A 20774-nucleotide genomic window follows, 5' to 3' on the forward strand; every position below is an offset into this window, starting at 1 on the left:
CGAAGGTCAAGTTTACGGAGAATTTAAGAAAGAAACCTGAAGAACTCGCTAGTTTCTTGATTTCGATATCATTGATGTAACTCGTAATACTTGTATCTATGTGTTAGAGATGTATGGAACAGGAATTGCGGCTGATTTCTGTGTCAACGCTCCAGAATGTGGACATAGATACGAAATCTCATAAAAACACGCATTTGTCGATTTAAGCTATCGGATGATTTATTACCTATCAGAAATTCTATTATTTATGAAATCTGTTTCTTCCTGGGAAAATGTTTCCGGTATAAATACGATGGAATTCTTAAAATTTCCCCAACTAGCATTTTGGATCCACTTTTATACGCGTTTATCTACGATGAGCCTTGTTACCTTTATTATTGATTTAGTCATATGATTATTTTATTAAATACATTATGTTATTATTATATTATTATTCAGTCTACTATTCATATCAATATATATTATATTATCATACCACCATTAAGACTTTTCCTAAGAATTTCTTCAAACTCTATTATTGCGAAATGCATGTTTTCACTCTATAATAATCTCAACAATCTTTCTCGTGAGTCGAAATTTCTTAAGGCTACAAGCAAAAGTCACAGTCATCCACACAAACATTAGTTTGTTAACCAATTAACACATTCATCTCTGCCGCACAACGGTGAAATTTCATTTCCGTTTTCCCTCCTTCAAAACATTCTTGTCTTATTCTTTCCGTGCTCGGGTCGCAGGTTTTCATTCGCCTTTGTTGTCGAGACTGATCTCATTTGCATAACGTAGGAAAGATAATACAGAATCCGAAGAAGAATGGAGAAAGACGATGAAGTTGTTAGAAAATTTGAGAATGATGTTTAATTAGTGAATAGTACTTTCAAGTGTAAAACAATACGAGCTGCTCGGAAATGGAAGAATTCTGATTAGTGATGATATTTAGAAATGTCTGAAAATCTCTGGTTCAAATAGCACCAATACAATCATTTTTTCTAATATTTAATTCTTCAGTATATGTGTATATAATCTCTACAATTTTTAATATGTGTATGTATAATATGTACGCTGTATTAAAGTATCTTCAATATCTGCAAAGGATTGAAGAGTGAATAAAAAGGAAAAAGATACTTTAGAGAATATGGACAAGCGGACATAAATCTGTACCTATACGTATCTATAGGTACCTATATGCATAGTAAGATAGTGAACAGTTTGTAGAATAAACAGAGATTAATGTACACAGTTTGGTTGAACGAACCTTATTTCTAAGAATAAAGAAACAAAATGATAAGATGGGAATAGCTACCGTAAAACATTAAACACACACGTGGTTACTATTTCCTATTGATGATTGTTGCCTTCGGTTATCCTTGATCCCTCTTAAAAAGAGAAATCGCGGTTGACCAGTCGATTCGTAGAAAGAGATCCACAATTACAGGTTCTATGCAAAATTTCGCAAAATTTCCCGGATACCATTACCATTTTCTGTGTCCTCGATGCACATGTAACATGGAACATTGTAGTCGAGGATATTGCAAATATACTTGTTTTTCTTATTCATTATAATTGAGATTTTCTTCTGCTTTTTCTTTTTCGTTTCTTGTTATTATTTGATTTATTGTTAGATATTTACTTAGCATCTTGTGGATTCTGTTGGAATGCAAAGGTATACATATATGTAGTTACTATTTTACGACACGGACGACACGTGTGTACGTGTTACGCAATTTGCTGTGTTACGAAGTTGAAGAAGTGAGGCACGTCGGATCGTTTCGTCGTTAGTCGTTATGGAAATTCTAGTCACGAATCGAACATTGAACCGTTTCGGAATACAATCTTCTTTCGTATTTCGTTAATCGTAGCAGCTTAATCAGATGGGTGTTCATTCTGAAATTTTACGCATCGTCAGTCTTTCTTTGTTCCAATATTTTTGGTAGCTTTCCTTGATTTTTTAAATTTTACGGTGTTGTAATTATAAATAAATGTTTTTAGATATATACTTAGTATATATAGATATATGCCTAAAATAGATTTGCCTTATTTCTGACTCTTTGGTTTTCTTTCATAGATAATTACTGAATTTCTTCGTCATGAAGGGGTTACAGACAATAAGTCTTCCAAGGTCGTTAAAGTATATTAAGAAGTCCAGTGGATAACTAAACATACAAAAAAGGTACATTTCCATTCATTGTGTTTCGCTCGACTATCCTTGAAGCTAGCATTGAGAAATATTTTTTTCTTAATCGCACCTCAACGACGAATGCTCGACTGATGACGTTGCCACTTTCCCCTCGTAACTATTTTTCACTTTCAAAGTGCGTACGCGATCGATAGGGAGCATTTCTCCGGCGTTTTAAACATCAATTTACTCGAATTTGTTCAGGGCAACAGCCAAGCGATCGATTATCGTTAATCTTGCTCGTTATGATCGCTTCTATTAAAGAGAAAATAATCAGCAACACTCTTTATCGCAGCACTCGAACTTCTTGACACTTCGATGGCATTTGATTGAATTGTCAACGAGATAATAATTAATCTCATAATAGTTACAATTGAATTGGATTTCGTAGAGTTCGTTGATTTCAGATTTTTAAATACGGGTTGATTGATCGTTAACTTGAAATTTCTTATCACTAGCGTGTTTCTTTTAATTGGAAACATAAGAAATATCTTCTAAGATCTAAAAAGTGATGTTTGTGAGAATTGTCTGGTATGGAAAAGATATCTTTATATTAAATTGTTGAGTTGAGTATCTTAAATGAAATAGTATATTGTATCGGTATATTATTAGTCAATGAAAGATTGACTTAATTTATTTAAATAAAATATTACGTTTTTATGAAATACTACTTTTGTGCTCAATCATTGTTGTGGTCGAATAGGAGCTCTCTCATGAATGCAAATGATTAGCTTGTACCTCATCAATACCACTCTATTCTTCAACTCACAGCTATGAGATGACAGGTATGATAAATTGCACTGACACAGCGCATAGTCTTACTGAAAATATTTATAAATAAGTTCTATGAATTTTCATTTAATGTACATACTATTATCTGAAAATTCTTTGTAATGGTACAAAACAAGCATGGTCATTCTTTCCTCCTACTTTTAAAGCACCAATCTCGTACTATTTAATTTTATCAAATCTTTACCCAATTTATCATCTAAAAATCAGAATAAAGAAATAAACTATCAATCAATAATAATACGTGATAAATAATGCACAAACAGTACCTCCAATAAAGAGGATGTACACGTATTATACAAATTATGGTTGTGGCTTCGCTTCCAAATTGAAAATAATTATCCTTATATAAGTCTCTTCCGGATTCTCTTCAGGAAGAAGCAAACAATTTCGTCCGGGCTCTATGTCGACGTTGAACAAAAAATCGGCAGCTTGCGTAACCACTAGTATTACCCACTATATCGTGAAAGTTCTACCGAGAATTAAGAAAGGAATGAGAAGAAAGTGAAAAAAATGATGTGTTTAACGAAATTTTATTTATAAAAATTTTTCTTGCTTACGTTTTTTCAAGTTAAAGTCATAAAACTATTAAAATAATAATTACCATACCTTTGAAAAGCGATACACAGAGAGAAATATTTCCCCCATATCTTGAAGAGGCGCTGGAAGTTTTCTTTCATTGAAGCGTTTATTTGATCGTTTATAGGTGTTTGTATATTTTCAATTCTACAAAAAAGAGAATTTTTATTTGATTTTTACTTCTGAGTGGTAAAAAAGAATGTAGGAAATTAAGAGTCTAATTTTTATACATCTTGTAGTATCTGTTTTACAACCTTCTTGTTGGCCATTTTGAGTGTCCGATAATACGGAATCAATGATAAGATCAATTACATATCGACGCTGAGTATGCAATTAGAAAGATTAGTCAAACCGTGAACGTTCCGTTTGGATAAGTTCAAGTAATAAAGATAATGGAAATAATAGGCAGGATGTGACGATTGAGATAGCGAAGAAAAAGGCGATAATGAGGGACGAGTGTCGATTGACGAGAATTCTATGTTTTCCTGAACAACGGTCTCGTAGCGTAAATGTCGATTCTTTCAGAAGCGAATTAAGGGTGAGAACAAGGGTAGCTGATGATATTGTATGTATATGCAGAAGAAATATGCAGAAGGAATATTAATTGTATAGTCACACGGTATATGAAGATGTTTATAGTTATTCTATTGATTATAAGAGATCCAGTGCTTTGAATTATTCTCCATTTTCATGTTCAACACATTTTTGGTTCATCCATTTTGGATTCTGAAATTGCATTAAATATTATTTCAGTAATAATATTACAGAAATATATTACTTAATTTAAATATTTACATATACTTATTCTTTAGGCTTTATTTAATTATTTAAAAAAAAAATATCTTTATGACTACTGAAGTATTAAAATTGAAAAAATGAAAAAGTTCGTGGTACATTAAGAGAGACATCAGATTTGCAGTCGTACTTCCCGGTCGAACTTTTACTCACGTTCGGAATGCAGTTCGTACATGGATTCTTCATTATACACTTTAAAGAGTATTTCACTTACGTATTTGACATAATGGTCGGTAGAAAATCCGCCTTTTTCATTGTAGGCAACTAGATATGTCAAACATTTGTCTTCTCTTTGGTTTTTGAAATAAACCTGCAGAATTTATTTATCTACTTCATGATAAAAGTTTTTCGTAATATATCCTGTAAACATATATTCAGAAGAGTGCAGTTACTTCCTTAAACAGAAAAATTCAAACTTGAGTCATTAATTTTAAATAGAAATGTCTAAATTCAAATTCAAATTTTTAAATTTAAATTCAAATTCAAATTTTTAAATTTAAATTTAAATTCAAATTTATATTCAAATTTAAATAAAAATTTTCAAGTCAAGGGTCTGGAAGTCTCGCGCGCGACACTTACTCTAATCACCAATAATAAAGATCGAAATTGAGGAAAACCAGAGTGAAAATGTTAACAGTTTAACGTAATCGTTTTGCAGCTCACGTGGCCGCTTGTGTATTCGAACAAATCTAAAATCACAGTACGTGCTACTTATACATATCGTATTTGTTGCATGCAAAACAGTATCATGAGTTTCTAACGCGTTTTCAGCCATTGAATTCTCAAGGATTTGCAACAATTATATAACATATTACAAACATAACTTTCTAACAATTCTAATAAAATACCTTTCAACATTGATGAAACACTATCGTTGTTCTGAATATTAAAATCCAATTAAGATATTGTTACATTTTTATATTTAGACATTTGCGATTCACTGCTTTTGAAATGTAAATCACTTTAAATATTCATTAATAGGATACAGATAACAGCTGATCAAATACAAATATTTCATAATAGGTAAAGAAGACCAAATGAACCAAGAGTTTCTTAATGACTTTTAAACTAATTTTTAATCCTAAATCCAGTGCTAAACATGGAATATTAGGAACAGGATTTGTAAACTTTGACAAACTTGTAAAGAGGCTATATCAACAGTTCGATCGAATTCTCGAAAACACGAAACAGCATCAGTCGTGTATTTTCGGCGAATTTTAATGATCTGTTAGTTTATCCTCGCAGACGAATGGCGTGGAACGGATTGGTATCGTATATTTCCACAGACACGCCTCCAAAGGAACAAAAGTTTTCGCTGTCTTCTTCTAATCGTATCGTTTTATGCATGTTAAAAAGTGACGAAAATATTTATGTCAATAGATAACGTAACATAAAATAAGTATAATACAAAAACATTTACCTTTGCAATATGTTACTATAAAAATTTATTGACATAATGATTTTCATAGCAATTACGTTTAAGACTATCATTAGCGGGAAAGAGTGTTATTAGCCTCGTTGAAAATGGTAAACCGGAAGAGGTGCCATCGTGAATATCTTTTCCTCGTTGATGACCACTTAAGAATCTACTTATTTAGCTAAAATAGCTGGTTTGACCACTGTGGCTCGCCTTATCAATATAGAAATCGTGAAATAAAGTCTGATGTGATGCAACTGCTTTGTCGGAAGCCAATTTAGTCTTCTACAAAAGTACTTACAAACTTATATTAGATGCGTCTTATTAATGAGACATATCTAAATAGGTAGAGGAGAGTATTACTTTCATTCTCACAGACATTTTACCGTCATTCTTCACACGTTCTGCAAATTAATCTGAGATCACCGCCGACTCTCTCGTATTCAAGTTATTCGTTCCTTCCCATTTTGGTTTTGTCATTGTATCTATTAAAAACTAGACAATTTCTCTAATATCTTTCTAGCCTGATCAAGGTTAATTTCCATGTAAATCAACAAATCAATTTAAAGCACTACACTGACAATTGGTTGAAAACTTGTAATAATAGTAAATGCTAAACTTTAATTATTGCTAACCAAAGAAAATTTTGTCGTCGATAATAAATTGTTATGATTTCTGTACGAAGGAATTTTGATGAGGAATATAACCTCTTAAGTAAGTATCAGAATTCTTTTTATAAATGTAATTTAAAAGAATTGGTAGAAGCATAAAATCGTTGGATAAAGACAGAAAACAGAGAAGTAAAGTAATCAACGGTGCCCGTACAATAGTTGACGCACAGTGTTACAAATATGACAAACCACTACATGTGAATGCAACTAGTTAGTTGATTGATTGCACAAGCCACCAGCAGAATCGCCCGCAGAAACTGTTAATACACAGGGAACCGAAACCGAGTAATCGTTTTAATTCTACCCGTTGAAGCTTCCTGGTTAGATCAAGAACTTCTTCACCGGAAAAGTAGTTGTTCCTAATGTATTGTTCTGATGCTGTAAATGACGTTTAAAACATTAATTTTCTGCATTATTGTGATGGAGGCAGTGGAAGCGCATTTAAATTCAAGAGGTTTATTATTCTAACCTAATTTGCAAGGCGACGTCCTTGTGAATACTAATGAAATTAATCTTCCCTTTCTTCATCGCTTGGATCACATAATTGTTGCTACATAAATACGGAAGGAAAGTCTACAGGAAAGTGTGCTCTGTAGTGGTAACCATTAAGATTTTCCTGCACGATGGTAAATATTAATGCGATTTGTGCATGCGCAATAGATTCATATACGTTTTTTATATAATGTAACTCTGAAATGTTTAAAATTTAATGAATTCCGCAATAAATAAATTTACTTTTTTATAATGTAATCTTAGATGTTTCAAATTCAACGAATATAATAGTTTTAAAGATTCCATGAACTTTTAACAGTCCCACCTGTGGATCTTTCTTTTACAAGAACATCTAATTGTGGGAAGTACGAATTCCTATCGATTAACTGAAGGGTGCTCAAGATAAAGATCTCCGATACTACATAAACATTCTTTTTTGACACTGAATGACGTTATACGTAGGCATTAAAAATAGGATTAGCTAAAGTTACTTTCTCCGACTGTTTATCTCTCATCTTCTAGCGATATTCGATACTGTCTAGAGGCCACACACAGATTTTGTATGATGCGCATCTGTGCATTATTACATGCGCATCGAATATGGAGAGAACTTATGACGATTGATCCTTGTCCACATACATTTTCAAAGATATGAACCACAAACAATATTAAATTTCAATTTTTTTGTTGTAATATACTAAACTCAACAATAATTCATAGTACAAAAGAAGTTTATACTTTAATTTTTTTAATATTTTTTAACATAAGGAGCTTAACTAAATATGAAATGAAACATGAAGTTTAAAATTGGCGCGTACTCACGTTTCGTAACGTTTCGTTCAACCTTCGTAAAAGCAACAGATAAGGCAGGAAATTCATATTGATTAAACGAAGGAAAACGTAAAAACCTACTTACGTTTTATTGCTCAATTACTTTTCACAACTATATATTTTGGCATGGCTCGAATATTTCTCTTTTACTTATCATATCACCAATGAAAAATGAATTATATACATGTATGTATTGAATGGTTAGATATTACTATGGCTTATAAAGTATTTGGACACTTTCATAGAAAACATTTATGTTTATATTGTATGTATTACAGTGGCTATAAAAGCCACTTTATTTATATACTATTGTATTTATTATAACATTTATATATTAACCAAAGCTCATAATACCATGAAGTTCAAAATATTTGTAAATTGAATAACGTAACGTTAATTAATTAATTCGCAATGAAAGTAGATTTTTAGAAATACTTGTTTTTTAAAAAGTGAAATTTGCTTTACGATAGTCTTCACATATTTAAAGTATGTTTTGATATGTAATCCTTTGAAAAGATTAAAAGGTAGGTATGACATCAATCTTTTTCCCTACTTACCATATTGTAGGTTATTATACATTTCATAATTGTTATGTCAATTTAATTCGAGCTGCTTCTATAACAGTAATCATATACAAATCACATACATTTCGAAATGATCCCGAACGTAGAGAAATAAAATAAGACACGATGTAATGATCCCTTTACTTTTAAAACGAACTCTTAAGTAGCGAGGGACGATGATCATGCTTGTTTGTAGAATGATTCGGATCTCCGCTCCAGGCACAGTGAAAGTAACCAAGCACCATTATCCTTTGGAATATAAAGTGCGGAGAAGACAGCTGCAACCCTAAATCGAAAGAAAGTCAAAGTGACCTGATCATGAGCATAATGACGACTTTCAGTGGCTGGAATCTTTCACACGTGTATCTGAAAATTTTCATCAGGAACTCTATATTTCAAATAGAACCACAAAAACTATACTGTTTGATTTTTAACATTATACATACGTTTCAATCAAATGTTTATGAGAAACGTAACAATAATTATTTAGAAGGAAAAAATATCGGAAATTCTTTGAAAATAGAATAATGAAAGTTGGCAATACATTATTACGTCAAATGGACAATATATTATTTAACACACAACTAGTATTTTTGGATTAGATATAATTACAGTAATTTGAGATGGATTACTTATTTTTGGAGTATTTAATATTATTTTGTACTCAACATTCTGTTTTATTACATTTTATTTATTATTTTATCCCATAGACTGAGAAAAATAAAATTAAATGCTCCAAAATTAAGGAATCAAATTTAAATTATTATATTAGAAATTATTACATAATTATTATATTAAATATGATTCAACAACATGTTCTTTAAATTTTATTTGTAGAGGCAAGAACGATTAGTCAATTCTATATTTTAAAATCTATAAAAACAAAGATTGAAAGAACAAGAAAGTAATAATTGGTCTAATTAGTATTTGTATTTAATTACAATGATATGCACACGAGCGTGATGCATCATACTGTTAGCTGCAATTTATTATTGATGCAGTGACGTGCACTTAAAAGAATTAATGATGCTGTGTTAATTGAAACGTCTAATTTTCCAAGGAAGAATGGCGATTTTCATTTCATGCAGAACGCTTGAACTTTCACTCGAAAATACGAAACACATATACTGGCGCGTGTATCTCACGGTCTACACTCGGTATGAAGATGATAGCAGGGTCAACGGTACTTTTATTGGAAGCGAGAAACTCGCGGTATTCTCTATGCTATTTTCTCTGCTGATGCATCGAGATCAAGAAAGCAATAGTTTACGTTCGGAGCAATTTTTGGTCGCGACCTAGTATTAGAGAACTTTCCTTCAGAAACATTATTTCTTGTAAGGTCAAGAGGATTTACTTTCATTTCCTTCAGAAATTGTACCTATGCTTCAAAATTTTATAATTATTATTTGTATTTATTTACTTTAATACATAAATATTTTAAAATTTACTTTTAGTATATTATTCTATCAATATTATTTTTTAGGAAAAGATTTTTAAAATTAGAAAAAAGATTAAGTAGTAAGATAATTTTAGGATGCATTATTTTTTTCCATGATTGTTCTTCTGAAAAATATGAATGCTATCTAAATAACAATATTCACTTTTTTTTTTAGAACAAGAGGATCTTCAAAATTAAAGGCAATATTGAGAAGAAGTATAATTTGTAAATGCATTTCATCGAATAATAATCACATAATTTCACCAATATACACTTTCTATATAACAAGAAAATTTTCAGAACAAGAAAGAATTCTGAGAAATAGGGCAATTTCAAGAGGTACATTATAATACTTACATTCATTAATGCTCAAATATCGGAAGCTATTATTTTATTAATATTCTACATATGTATGTTCCTTAGTAAGTGTTTCCAGGGGTCACAAAGAGTCTTACTTCCGTGTCGTTCTAACGCTGTTACGGAAATAAAGGATGGTACCGGTGAAAGGTATTAAATCGAATAGCAGGCCACGAGGAGAATCTAAAGAAAGTCAAAGTGACTCTTTAAAAGGTACAATCGAGTTGATGTAGTTTCTTGGCGGTAAAACGTTTATTGTGTGCACTTCGTTTCAAACAAGTCGTTTGTGAGCTTCTTCTCACGTTGTGGCCTCCGATGCGTTTCTCCGATTTGTCGCGTCCTCACCCACATTCTAAGTCAGCTAAATGCACTTCCAGGTTGGAGGTTCCAATATACTTGCTTCTGAATGTACTGTGTGGTTTCTTTCTCTTTTCTACTTTAGAAAATTATAAGTATTTTTCCCCTCTTTCATTAAAAGAAAGTTTGTTAAAATTTTATGTTGAATCATGTTTCTATTATTGTTAGTTATCGTTATTAAATGAGTAATAATTTATTAGATATAACAAGAGAGATAAGTCGACCATGTGCTAATAGAAGTATGAAATGCATTTATACGAAAGGAAAACAAGGAAATAAATGAAAAGAAAATGAAAGGAGAAACAGTTATAGCTGTTTTAAAGAGGTTTAAAAGGAGAGCTGAAAAATGAGCCAACATTATTAGAATACAAATAGGTTGGCTAGTTTCCATATTACGTTGAGGGAATAAATAAAACCGGATTTAGAATTATTGAGAGATATGAGAAATAGTAGGGCATATCAGTATGTCTAAAAGGAATGTGAGCATTTGCATAAGGAATTGTAAAACGTAGAAAAATTTATGTCATGTTATTATGTATTGTCTGTTAAAAGATAATAGATGTTTAAACTCATTAAAAGAAAAGGATAAAAAAGAATAGTCCTTTCTAGAAAGTTGAGTATTAATTGTCCTTTTAAAGATTCATTTTTGAAATTCCAAGAGGATGTTGTGGAGTAATTATTCAAAGAGAAAGAACCATAAACTATTGGCGATGTATTAGTAGGAGCACGCTTGTAAATTAGTCGATTGTTCTCGTCAAATCCAGTCGGACATTCTGCAGATTTTTCAAATTTAAGCACTAATTAAACAGCGAAGGATACCAATTTCGTACAAACTGTTACTATAGATATGATTATGATATAGATATGATAGTCTGATTTCCATAAATTTCAGTAATTATCTTTTAATTAAATAGTTACTTGTAATTTAATGATTTGATCATAATTCCTGTATTTCAAGATTTATTAAAATATCAGTCTTAACGATGAAACTGGAAGAGGATCCAGAATTTTCGTAAGTCAAAGTTGAAATGCTGAAAGCTAAGAAATACTACAAAAGTTAAGGGGATGAAAAATATAGGTAAGATTAAAAATATTAAGAACACCATCCAAGGCAGAAAAGTTCAGAAGATTAAAGATAAAAAGAAAGGCAAAATCAACAAAGTTCAAAAGATTAGAAATAGTAGAAAGGGCTGAAAAGCTGGAAAAGTGAAATATGTGGGGAAAATGAACAAATTTTGAAGATTAAAAATAACATAAAGATGAAAAGTCGATTATGTCAATTTCTCTCCATATTCGACAAGAGCTCTGCATGCTTCCTCTTAATACCTGCGTCCTTTCTCTCGTTTTTAGACGTGTTCTTGTCTTCTTCACTCTCTTGAGTCAATCGAAACAAAAGTTTCATTACGAGTCGATGATCAAAGCACGTTTCCATGACAAGTAAGTGAATTTCGCGTGCTCCCCGAGGGTCATTAATATTTTATACGGAGTACGACCGATAATGTTCCCATTCCTCGTTCACAACTCTCACATCGTATCTAATCTTTACCGACAGTTTGCGTAATCGAGACAGTGGTCCCTGCTGCGTGGTCGACGGTTGGGCAACGAAATCTCTAACAGAAGACAGGTGGATCCAAATTTCTCCCCGTTCTGGGAAGGAGAAAGAAAAATTAATCGACGATCACACGTGTTACCAAATTACCTGATCCCTAAAATGAGATTGGAAATCGTCATTAATTCAATATTTGAAGATAAACGAATCTGTATGACGATAAGCAACCAATTAAGATTGGTAAAGTGAATGAAATTTGAGAAAACTTCTAGAAATTTAGAATTAAAGATTATTAGGAAATTGTATTTACCTAAGAAAAGAGCATGTTGGGATGAAAAATATTAGATGTTTCAAATGTCTGACTTAGTCAAATTAAATGTTCCTTATGGAAATGAGAGGAGTAATGGAAGAGGTGGTATCGTAATAATTCGTCAATTATCTATATTGGATTGTTCGTAAACTTTCTAACAAGATGTTAAGAAAATTTTATAACAGACAATATGTTTTTATAAAATCAATATTTTGTTAAATGTAGATCTTTCTTATCGATGTATTTTAATCATCATGCACCATGGCACAGTTTTATAATTGCTTTCTTGACTAATTTCTTGTCTTTTCTTTTCACTAATTTTCCGAAATAATTTTTACAAGCTATTTTATTATTTGTCAAAGATTCATAATAAAAAGTTCTTTTTCGGATTGTTATTCCAGTCAAATATACAACACGACATAATATAAATTTCCAGAAGCTTTACGAACTTTCAAAACAATCCAACATTAAATAATTCATCCCATTGTAATCAATTATACTTAAAATTATATTACATGCATATTAAGTATGGTATATCTGACTTTCAAGGAGGCTACAATCGAATGATTAATAGAAATTATGACATTGGAAAATACCAATTGGTTGCCGTTTTGTAACGTTCAGCGCTTTCCTGGGATTACATGCGAGTCGGAGATCCAGCGGGTATAGACGATTGCATAAAACGCTTTAACTGTTTTAGCAGTGAAAGCAAACAAATACGCAACCGTACAATGTTCTTTCTTGTATATACTCGGATACCAGGATTCAAGAGACTGGCTTATCTTTAATGAGTCAATTCTACAATGTTAATTGATCTTCTATGCGTAGAGTGTAGACAGATGTAGATTTTTCATGCTGCTGCATCATTTCCTTAATTTACATCTACAAGATGAGTTCTAATAAAAATGAATTCGAAGTTTGCCAAAAATTTTTTCTGGGAAGATATACCAGGGTTTTATTTTCTTATTTTTGAAAATAATTTTCTTAAATAAATTTTCTTATTTTTTTCTTATTTTTGAAAATGAGAACTTGGCAAAAAAAAAGAAAGCTATATTATGTACAATGTACACTACAATTTTGTTGCAGTTTCAATTTCTGGTTAAAGTATGTATTTGCAAGGGATTCGAATTTCCTTGATCAAGATTTGATTAGACATGAAAATGTTACATAATCTTGAAGTATTTGAAAAGGCGTGAATCTACTTAAAAATAGGACTTATTATCTTCTCTCTCTATATGCTAATAAGATGTTTCAATCTTTATAGTTAAATTTTTACTTAAAATCCTACTAACATGTTTTAAAATGTTAGAGCTTTTAGCCAGCAACCTGACTCGAAAGTGTTCACCTGTTTAAACGAGTAGGACGAGTAGCACAACGTTCTGAAAAAAATCCACGTTTCGCGTCTGGTACGGTGATGGCACCCAAATGCCCCTTTTACCTTCGACGATGATCATAACGCGTTGTAGATCCCCTCCAGAGGTGAGTTGAGGATGTAAGCGCCACAGAGACCCCCGTATAGCGTTGCGGATGCACTCATGGATATACCCCTCCTCGAAATATCTCTATGCTTAGGGCGACTAGCCGTCTAGGCGGAGGAAACATTCGCTATAAAAGGCACCGTAGCCACGAGGAATTCGTCAGAGGAGTGACGAACCGTAACCAAAAAAAAAAAAAAAATATATATAATAATAATAAAGGCGGCAGCCTTTGCCGTTTTTTCCTCGTCATCGCGCGGTGAACGACACCCCTCAAACTTGTGAAGATGCGGTCTAGCCTGGTCAGTGTCCAATTTTTGTCATCATCTTTGTCACTATTGTTTCGTGGCACGGATTCGTGTAGTACAAGTGTATCTGTGGAACAAAAGAAATGTGATATCTTTTAACGATACTCGCGGAGGAGTGATGAGAGAGTTATTGGAACCGAGCTTTGGTGAATTAACACGTTCACTGCGAACTATGCGAACCATTGGATCGTACGGATAGGATACCGAATTAAACGTGGAACGCAAGAAATCACAAAATTGTGGAAAAAGATAAATAATAATTGTTATAAAGAATAGTAATTCACGCAAAGTTTTATAACATACAGACAAGTGTTATATGGGAACTGTTCGAGTAGTTCAAGAAAAAAGTGGTACAAGTGACAAAATCTTTAATTCGAGAGATTGGTAAAGTTAATAATTTCTTTAGTAGAGAAATTTGTATGATTTTAAATATTAGGTTATCCGAAATGTTTCTTTCATTTTATAAGGAAATAATAGAAGCACAATGCTTTTTGTTTTATATTAGTTTATTGAATTATGCACGAACATAATAATAGAAATATAATGAAATTTATCATACCTAATTCAATAAAATAATATAAAACAGAAATTGTTGTTCATCTATTATCACTTTATGAAACGAAAAAAACTTTTCGGACAACCTAATATTAATATACTATTTCGTTATATGTATTCTATGCTTATATGTATGCTTCTTGTATTTATCTTGTTGGAAGAAGAAACACTTGTATCATTTTTCACTGGTAGTATATAACATTGTAGTTAATGAAATTCAATCATTGCGATCCACAGTGGGCGTGTTAATAGAGTTTTGTTCCTCGAGATATCAAGTAGAATAGTAGGTTGGTTTTATAAGTCAGGGTGACAGTGAATCTTGGTATCACGTGTCTCAATGTATCATAGCATTATAACGGTTGGTCTTCGTGGTTATATAGTGATTCTTGGTTCTTTGAAGATAAGGTTGAATTATCTTGTTAGGAATATTGAACTTGTCTATACTAAAACATGAAAATTTTGCTCATCAAAAATTTCTAAATTCCTTGATTTTTGAATCTGAAAATTCCAGAAATCATGAATTGTAGATCAGTAGGTATCATTTTGATGTCACACTACTAGATTGAAGAACTTCTCGAAAAGTTCAAATTGCAATTCTGAATGAATATTTTATTAGCAGGTTCCGTTTCCTTCTTCGTGTCATACTACTGACCTGAGGAATTTCTTGAAAATCTCCCTCGTTTATCTTCTCTGCGAGTAAGGTTACAGTTTGAAATATTGATGAAAACCAAACTATATAGTTTCGTTCACGAATAGTTGGTGAAGTTAACATTCCGTTCGAGTCACCGAATTCAGTACGTCGATGCTATTTTCTAGGAGCTATCCTAAGTAAGTATTCTCGTCGCTTCACGTTGTGCAGAATGGAAAGTCGACCGTTGTGCTCGTGCCTCGAATGATCATCTTTCGTAAAATTGTACCAAAGATATCAGAAACTCGTTTACCTTCCACATTTAACCCAGTTACGGAAATCTGTTTCCGTAAAAAAATTCCAATTCCATTAAATTATTCATTTCTACAACATTTCTTTTCTCAAACGTCATTCCTTGAAATTTGTAAGCTCTTCACATCAATTCTTAGTGATTGTTCAGCGGTTTATCTTTAATGTATCTATATGTGAAAGAATATGCCGAGATGTCACACTTTTGCCTTTCTATCGTTAGGTTAATGTCATTTCCAACAACTTTCCCAATACTTTCATAAATTTGGATTATCGACATTATCATTTATTCAATCAATTAACAGACCATCAACCTTGATACAAGTTAATATGATTAAAATTTGTCTCTAAAATTGTTAGTTTATTCTGAAACTATTACCTATAATAGCATAGTGATAATCTTTTTTAAACACTCTCGACAATAGCTTATTTGCTAATCTCTGATTTTAAATTCTAGTGTCGTGGTAATGTTCTCAGAATATTTTCTTATTAAAAGATATCGTCTCTAATAGCATATTTTTTAATCTGAGACTTAAAAGCCTGTAACAATATCATAATTCTTTAAAAGACTTTTAATCTTAAAATGTCATTGACAACGGTGTATTTTTTAATCAAAGACTGAAAATTTCATTCCCTAAAAAAATTAAAAATTGAAATTAAAAATCGAATAATCTTCGGGTTATTACTCTCCTGGATCGGTCCGGGTATTGATCTTGACAAAGCAACTGTGGCTTACGGTAATCAACGTAACAGGAAGGCCAATGGTAAGCCGGTTCACCAAAATGGCTGCCGACCAAAATAAAAAGCAAACACGTTTCGGAGCGAGAAACGAAACTGAGAGGCCCACTTTCCCGTCGGTCTTCCTGGCGTTAATGAACAGCTACGAGTTTCACGATCAAGCTCCTGTTTCCACGTTGGTAAAGGGGAAAAAGAAGAGGAAAAAGGGGGCCACCGTTGACCCCATTCCTGGTCTTGTTTATGTCCGTTCGTTAGTTTGCACGCGGTCACTTTCATTTTTGAGAGAGACGATTGTAAACCATCCTACAAGATATATCATTCGTAACTTTTTAAGGACGTTTGCAGAAAAAGTGGTTATCGATCTTCTCCATGAACTGTTTTTTTTGTTGAAAATTACTCTTCTCTTTTGGTCTTTGAGTTTTGTTTTTATCGTTATTTTTAATCTAAAAAGAAAAGAGAAGTATATTATTGGGATGAAGTTGCAAGTGTTGCAAAATTTTTGTTATTAAAGGTGAAGCTTTTGAATGTAACTTCTATTGTTCTGGGAGAAATATGAAAGACAGATTATTTTGCAATTGCAATTAGCTTTGTCAGAGGTTGATACTATACAGACACAGTTCACAATAAAAAAAATTGTAACTTTGATAACTGTATGTGATACCGAACAATGAAAATTTTAAATTTTGTTCTTCTTTTTGTGTTTAAATTTGCGTCATATTTAATTCACATTTGTTGGAATCAATATCGATTTGATTAGAATTAATTACTACTTCATCAATTGTTAATTCTGAATGGATTCATAATCAAGAAACTGTTCAATTAATTTCACTAACAACGAGCACTACACCTCTACAAAGATATCTCTATTAAAATTCTTCTCCTCTTTTCAAATTTCAATTTTAGCGTATGGAATAAAGTATAAGAGGTACTTGAACGCTCGCGTGATCGATGGTCAAGATGTAAAGAGAGATAGCGCGTGAAGGTCGAGCGGAATATAGATTGAAATCAGCCTGTAATTATAAGTATAATGCTCGTGTACGAGGTACTGTTTCAGTTAAAACACAGTAGATTGTATCTGCAGTTGCTTGAATATTTAGAGGTTGTTACTGTGTTACTAGGTATATACCTAGTATAATTATGTATTATACAGTCACTAGAGTCACCTAGATGACTAACGTACCATGATTGGTTCATTTGCATCTTTGCTTAGACGATGAGTGTATTTTCTTTCGATAGATGATACCGACTCGATTTCATTTACATTTCCGTAAATATTATATATTTTACTCCTTCTTTATTGTTTGTATACTTGCCTATCTCGTATGCCTGATAATAAATAAAGATGTGAAATAAATGAATAAATTATAGATGTGAAAGGAAGTAATAATTCTTAAATAATTGGTAATTAAAAAATAATCTTTGCAGTTATTCCTGTGTTGCTTCCTTTTCGTCTCTGCTCTTGGGGACCCGATAAGGACCAAGAAAGAGTGAGTAGATGACTTTGTAATTAATTGGCGAAATAAATAGCTGTGAAATTTGTAACAATAGATGTATGAATTAAAAAATCGTATTTAATTAATAGTGAATAGTTAGCGGATATTTATACATTTATGGGAAATTTAAATACGTAAAAATATATAAAAAACCAAAAGTATTCGTTATAATATTTAGAGGATAAAATAGATTTTTGCTTAGATCTTATTTTTTTAACTACGTTCATAAAAATATGAATTTGTAAAAACACATGCGATTAAGTATTTTGTATTATATTGTATATAGTAATAATAATAATATTATACAAAACAAATATTTTAATATAGAAAAAAATAATTACAAATTTCAGAGCACCTCTAAGCCCACCTCCAAGCCAATATGGCCCACCTGCGACTTCTTATGGAGTTCCAAATGTAGGAAGCTCCTACAACGCACCATCTGATTCTTACGGTGCTCCACCACCACCATCTTCCTCCTATGGTGCACCTTCCTCTTCTTACGGTGCTCCATCAGGACCATCCTCTTCCTACAACGCACCATCATCCGGTTATGGTGCTCCATCAGGTCCATCCTCTTCTTACGGTGCACCATCGTCCAGTTATGGTGTTCCATCAGGTCCATCCTCTTCTTACGGTGCACCATCGTCCAGTTATGGCGTTCCAGCAGGCCCATCCTCTTCCTATGGTGCTCCATCCGATCACGGTGTTGATCACGGTTCTTTTGGAGGCGATCAAGGATATAGTAGCGGTGGATCCTTTGGTGATGATCATGGAAATGGAGGTGGTCATGGATCTTTTGGAGGTGACCATGGATCCTTTGGAGGTGGTCATGGATCCTTTGGAGGCGACCATGGATCCTTCGGAGGCGATCATGGATCCTTTGGAGGCGACCAAGGTTCATTTGGAGGAGACCACCATGGAGGAGGAGGAGGAGGAGGAGGAGACCACCATGGAGGAGGAGGAGACCACCATGGAGGAGGAGGAGACCACCATGGAGGAGGAGGAGACCACCATGGAGGAGAAGGAGGAGGAGGAGGAGACCACCATGGCGGTGGTGGTAGTGGGGGATTATCAACTTCCTATGGTGCTCCAGCACAATCTTATGGCCCCCCAGCACATTCTTATGGACCACCAGCGCAATCTTATGGACCACCAGCGCAATCCTATGGACCACCAGCGCAATCCTATGGGCCACCAGCTCAACCTCAAGGAAAATGGGAGAAGAAATTAACGTGGAAAGCAGAATGGAAGCAGATCTGGAAAACAGAACAGAAATTAATTTGGAAACAAGAATGGAAAAAAGTTCAAGTACCTGTTTGGAAGGAAGTTCAGGTTCCAGCGTGGAAAGAAGTTAAGGTACCAGTTTGGAAGAAAGTCCAGAAACCTATTTGGAAGGAGATCCAAGTGCCAGTGTGGAAAGAGGTCCAAGTACCAGCCTGGAAAAAAGTTTGGAAGCCAGTTTGGAAAGAAGTACAGGTACCTATATGGAAAGAGGTTCAGGTACCTGACTGGAAGAAGGTCTGGGTTCCTGAATGGATTAAAATAGGTATTCCTGGTGAGCAATATGTTGGTAAGGATCATCATGGTTGGCAGTATACCAGTCATGATCTTTGGAAGAAGAAACTGATTTGGAAACCTATATGGAAAAAGATCTGGAGGACAGAAAAGAAGCAAGTCTGGGTTAGTGAGAAGAAACTAGAGTGGAAAGCTGAATGGAAACAGATCTGGAAAACTGAAAAGAAACAAGTTTGGGTTAGCGACAAGAAATTGGTTTGGAAAGAGGAATCGGTTCAGGTCTGGGTACCTGAGAAGAAGCAAATTTGGGTAACACAGAAGAAGCAGGTATGGAAGGATGAGTGGAAGAGCAAATGGGTGCCAGTGTGGAAGGACGTACAGGTACCAGCGTGGAAAAAGATATGGAAGCCCGTTTGGGAGAAAGTTTGGGTACAGACTGAACCTCACCACGACGAACACCATGGATACAAGTAAAACTTCTGCCATGAGATTCTTCGTTCGATCTTTACTCATCTCGACGATAAAATCGTTCATCGTTGTTCACATTTTTTGCTAGTATAGCTGTAGCCTGAGAGCGGGGGTCAAAGGTTCGCGAATCGCGAAAGTCGCCATCCTTGCGTTCTTTTTGTTCTCTTTCGCCTTTCGGAGAAAAAACGAGGACTCCGCTGTTGTTTGCGATTACGGTAACGGAGTCCAGATTTTCTTATTTTATGTCTGTAGGAAGCCATGTAAACCATGTAAAATCACGTGAAAGTACCGTGGAAAATAGGAGACTTTATTCTTGGCAGCGAAAGAATGTCACGTTAATGAATAATTTTATAATAGAAAATTTTGAAGTTATTGATGTCTAATGATTTTAGAATAGAAGAACAATAATATCTTTCTCTTTTTTGGAGAAATATCGAGAAATTATTTTGCTGCGAGATTATTACTCGTATTCTACCTTTTTTTCTAGGTGAAATGTTTAATTAATTATTTTTTTCTTTTGAATATTTGTTTCGGGAGATTATTATCAAGAGATCTTATCATTTGTATTCTGTTTGTTGTTCTGATTGAGATTTTCTGTTCAATTATGTTTCTGATTAAATCTTAAATTAGAGACATTACTATTGGGAAATTAACATTAATATTCGTGTACAACAGAACCTACTGTCGATTAGCAAAAATGTAAAGTCTTTAAAATAAATTCTGCCATGCATCTTAAAGGAACCGGTAGTCAAAATAGGAAATTTTATACGATTCCGCGTTACATAGTAGAGTAAGAATCGTCATACGTGCTTGAACAAGCCATGTATGACAAATCGAATATAATTATTTTCTTTGTTTACTTGTAAATAACGATTCCTCACGGAAGTATATGTAGATATAGATATTTTTGTACAATGTTTGTGTATGTTACCGTAATAAAGTACATTTTTTTTAATTTACGAAT

At 33.0% G+C, this 20774-nt stretch overlaps 1 protein-coding gene and 1 long non-coding RNA gene across 2 annotated transcripts; one reads left to right on the forward strand and one right to left on the reverse strand.

Moving 5' to 3' along the window:
* Positions 1 to 907: 907 nt before the first annotated feature.
* Positions 908 to 5194, reverse strand: LOC143302474 (uncharacterized). The gene is made up of 5 exons (XR_013058017.1): positions 4551 to 5194; positions 3572 to 4267; positions 3232 to 3434; positions 2244 to 3161; positions 908 to 2150 (listed from the first exon to the last, which is right to left on the reverse strand). It is a non-coding gene; the product is annotated as an uncharacterized LOC143302474 (long non-coding RNA).
* An 8743-nt stretch (positions 5195 to 13937) lies between these two features.
* Positions 13938 to 20769, forward strand: LOC117153461 (uncharacterized). The gene is made up of 3 exons (XM_033327535.2): positions 13938 to 14098; positions 17760 to 17821; positions 18178 to 20769. Exons 1-3 carry the CDS (start codon positions 14084 to 14086, stop codon positions 19814 to 19816), a joined length of 1716 nt encoding a protein of 571 aa, XP_033183426.2. The 5' UTR covers positions 13938 to 14083; the 3' UTR covers positions 19817 to 20769.
* The last annotated feature ends 5 nt before the right edge of the window (positions 20770 to 20774 follow it).

The sequence above is a fragment of the Bombus vancouverensis genome, chromosome 1, assembly GCF_051014615.1.
Source record: "Bombus vancouverensis nearcticus chromosome 1, iyBomVanc1_principal, whole genome shotgun sequence".
Classification (NCBI taxonomy): domain Eukaryota; kingdom Metazoa; phylum Arthropoda; class Insecta; order Hymenoptera; family Apidae; genus Bombus; species Bombus vancouverensis.

Bases quoted from the DNA above. Each gene is read 5' to 3' on its own strand.
- LOC117153461 (XM_033327535.2), top strand. The intron at 17,822-18,177 runs GTGAGTAGATGA...TACAAATTTCAG, and splicing joins CCGATAAGGACCAAGAAAGA to AGCACCTCTAAGCCCACCTC.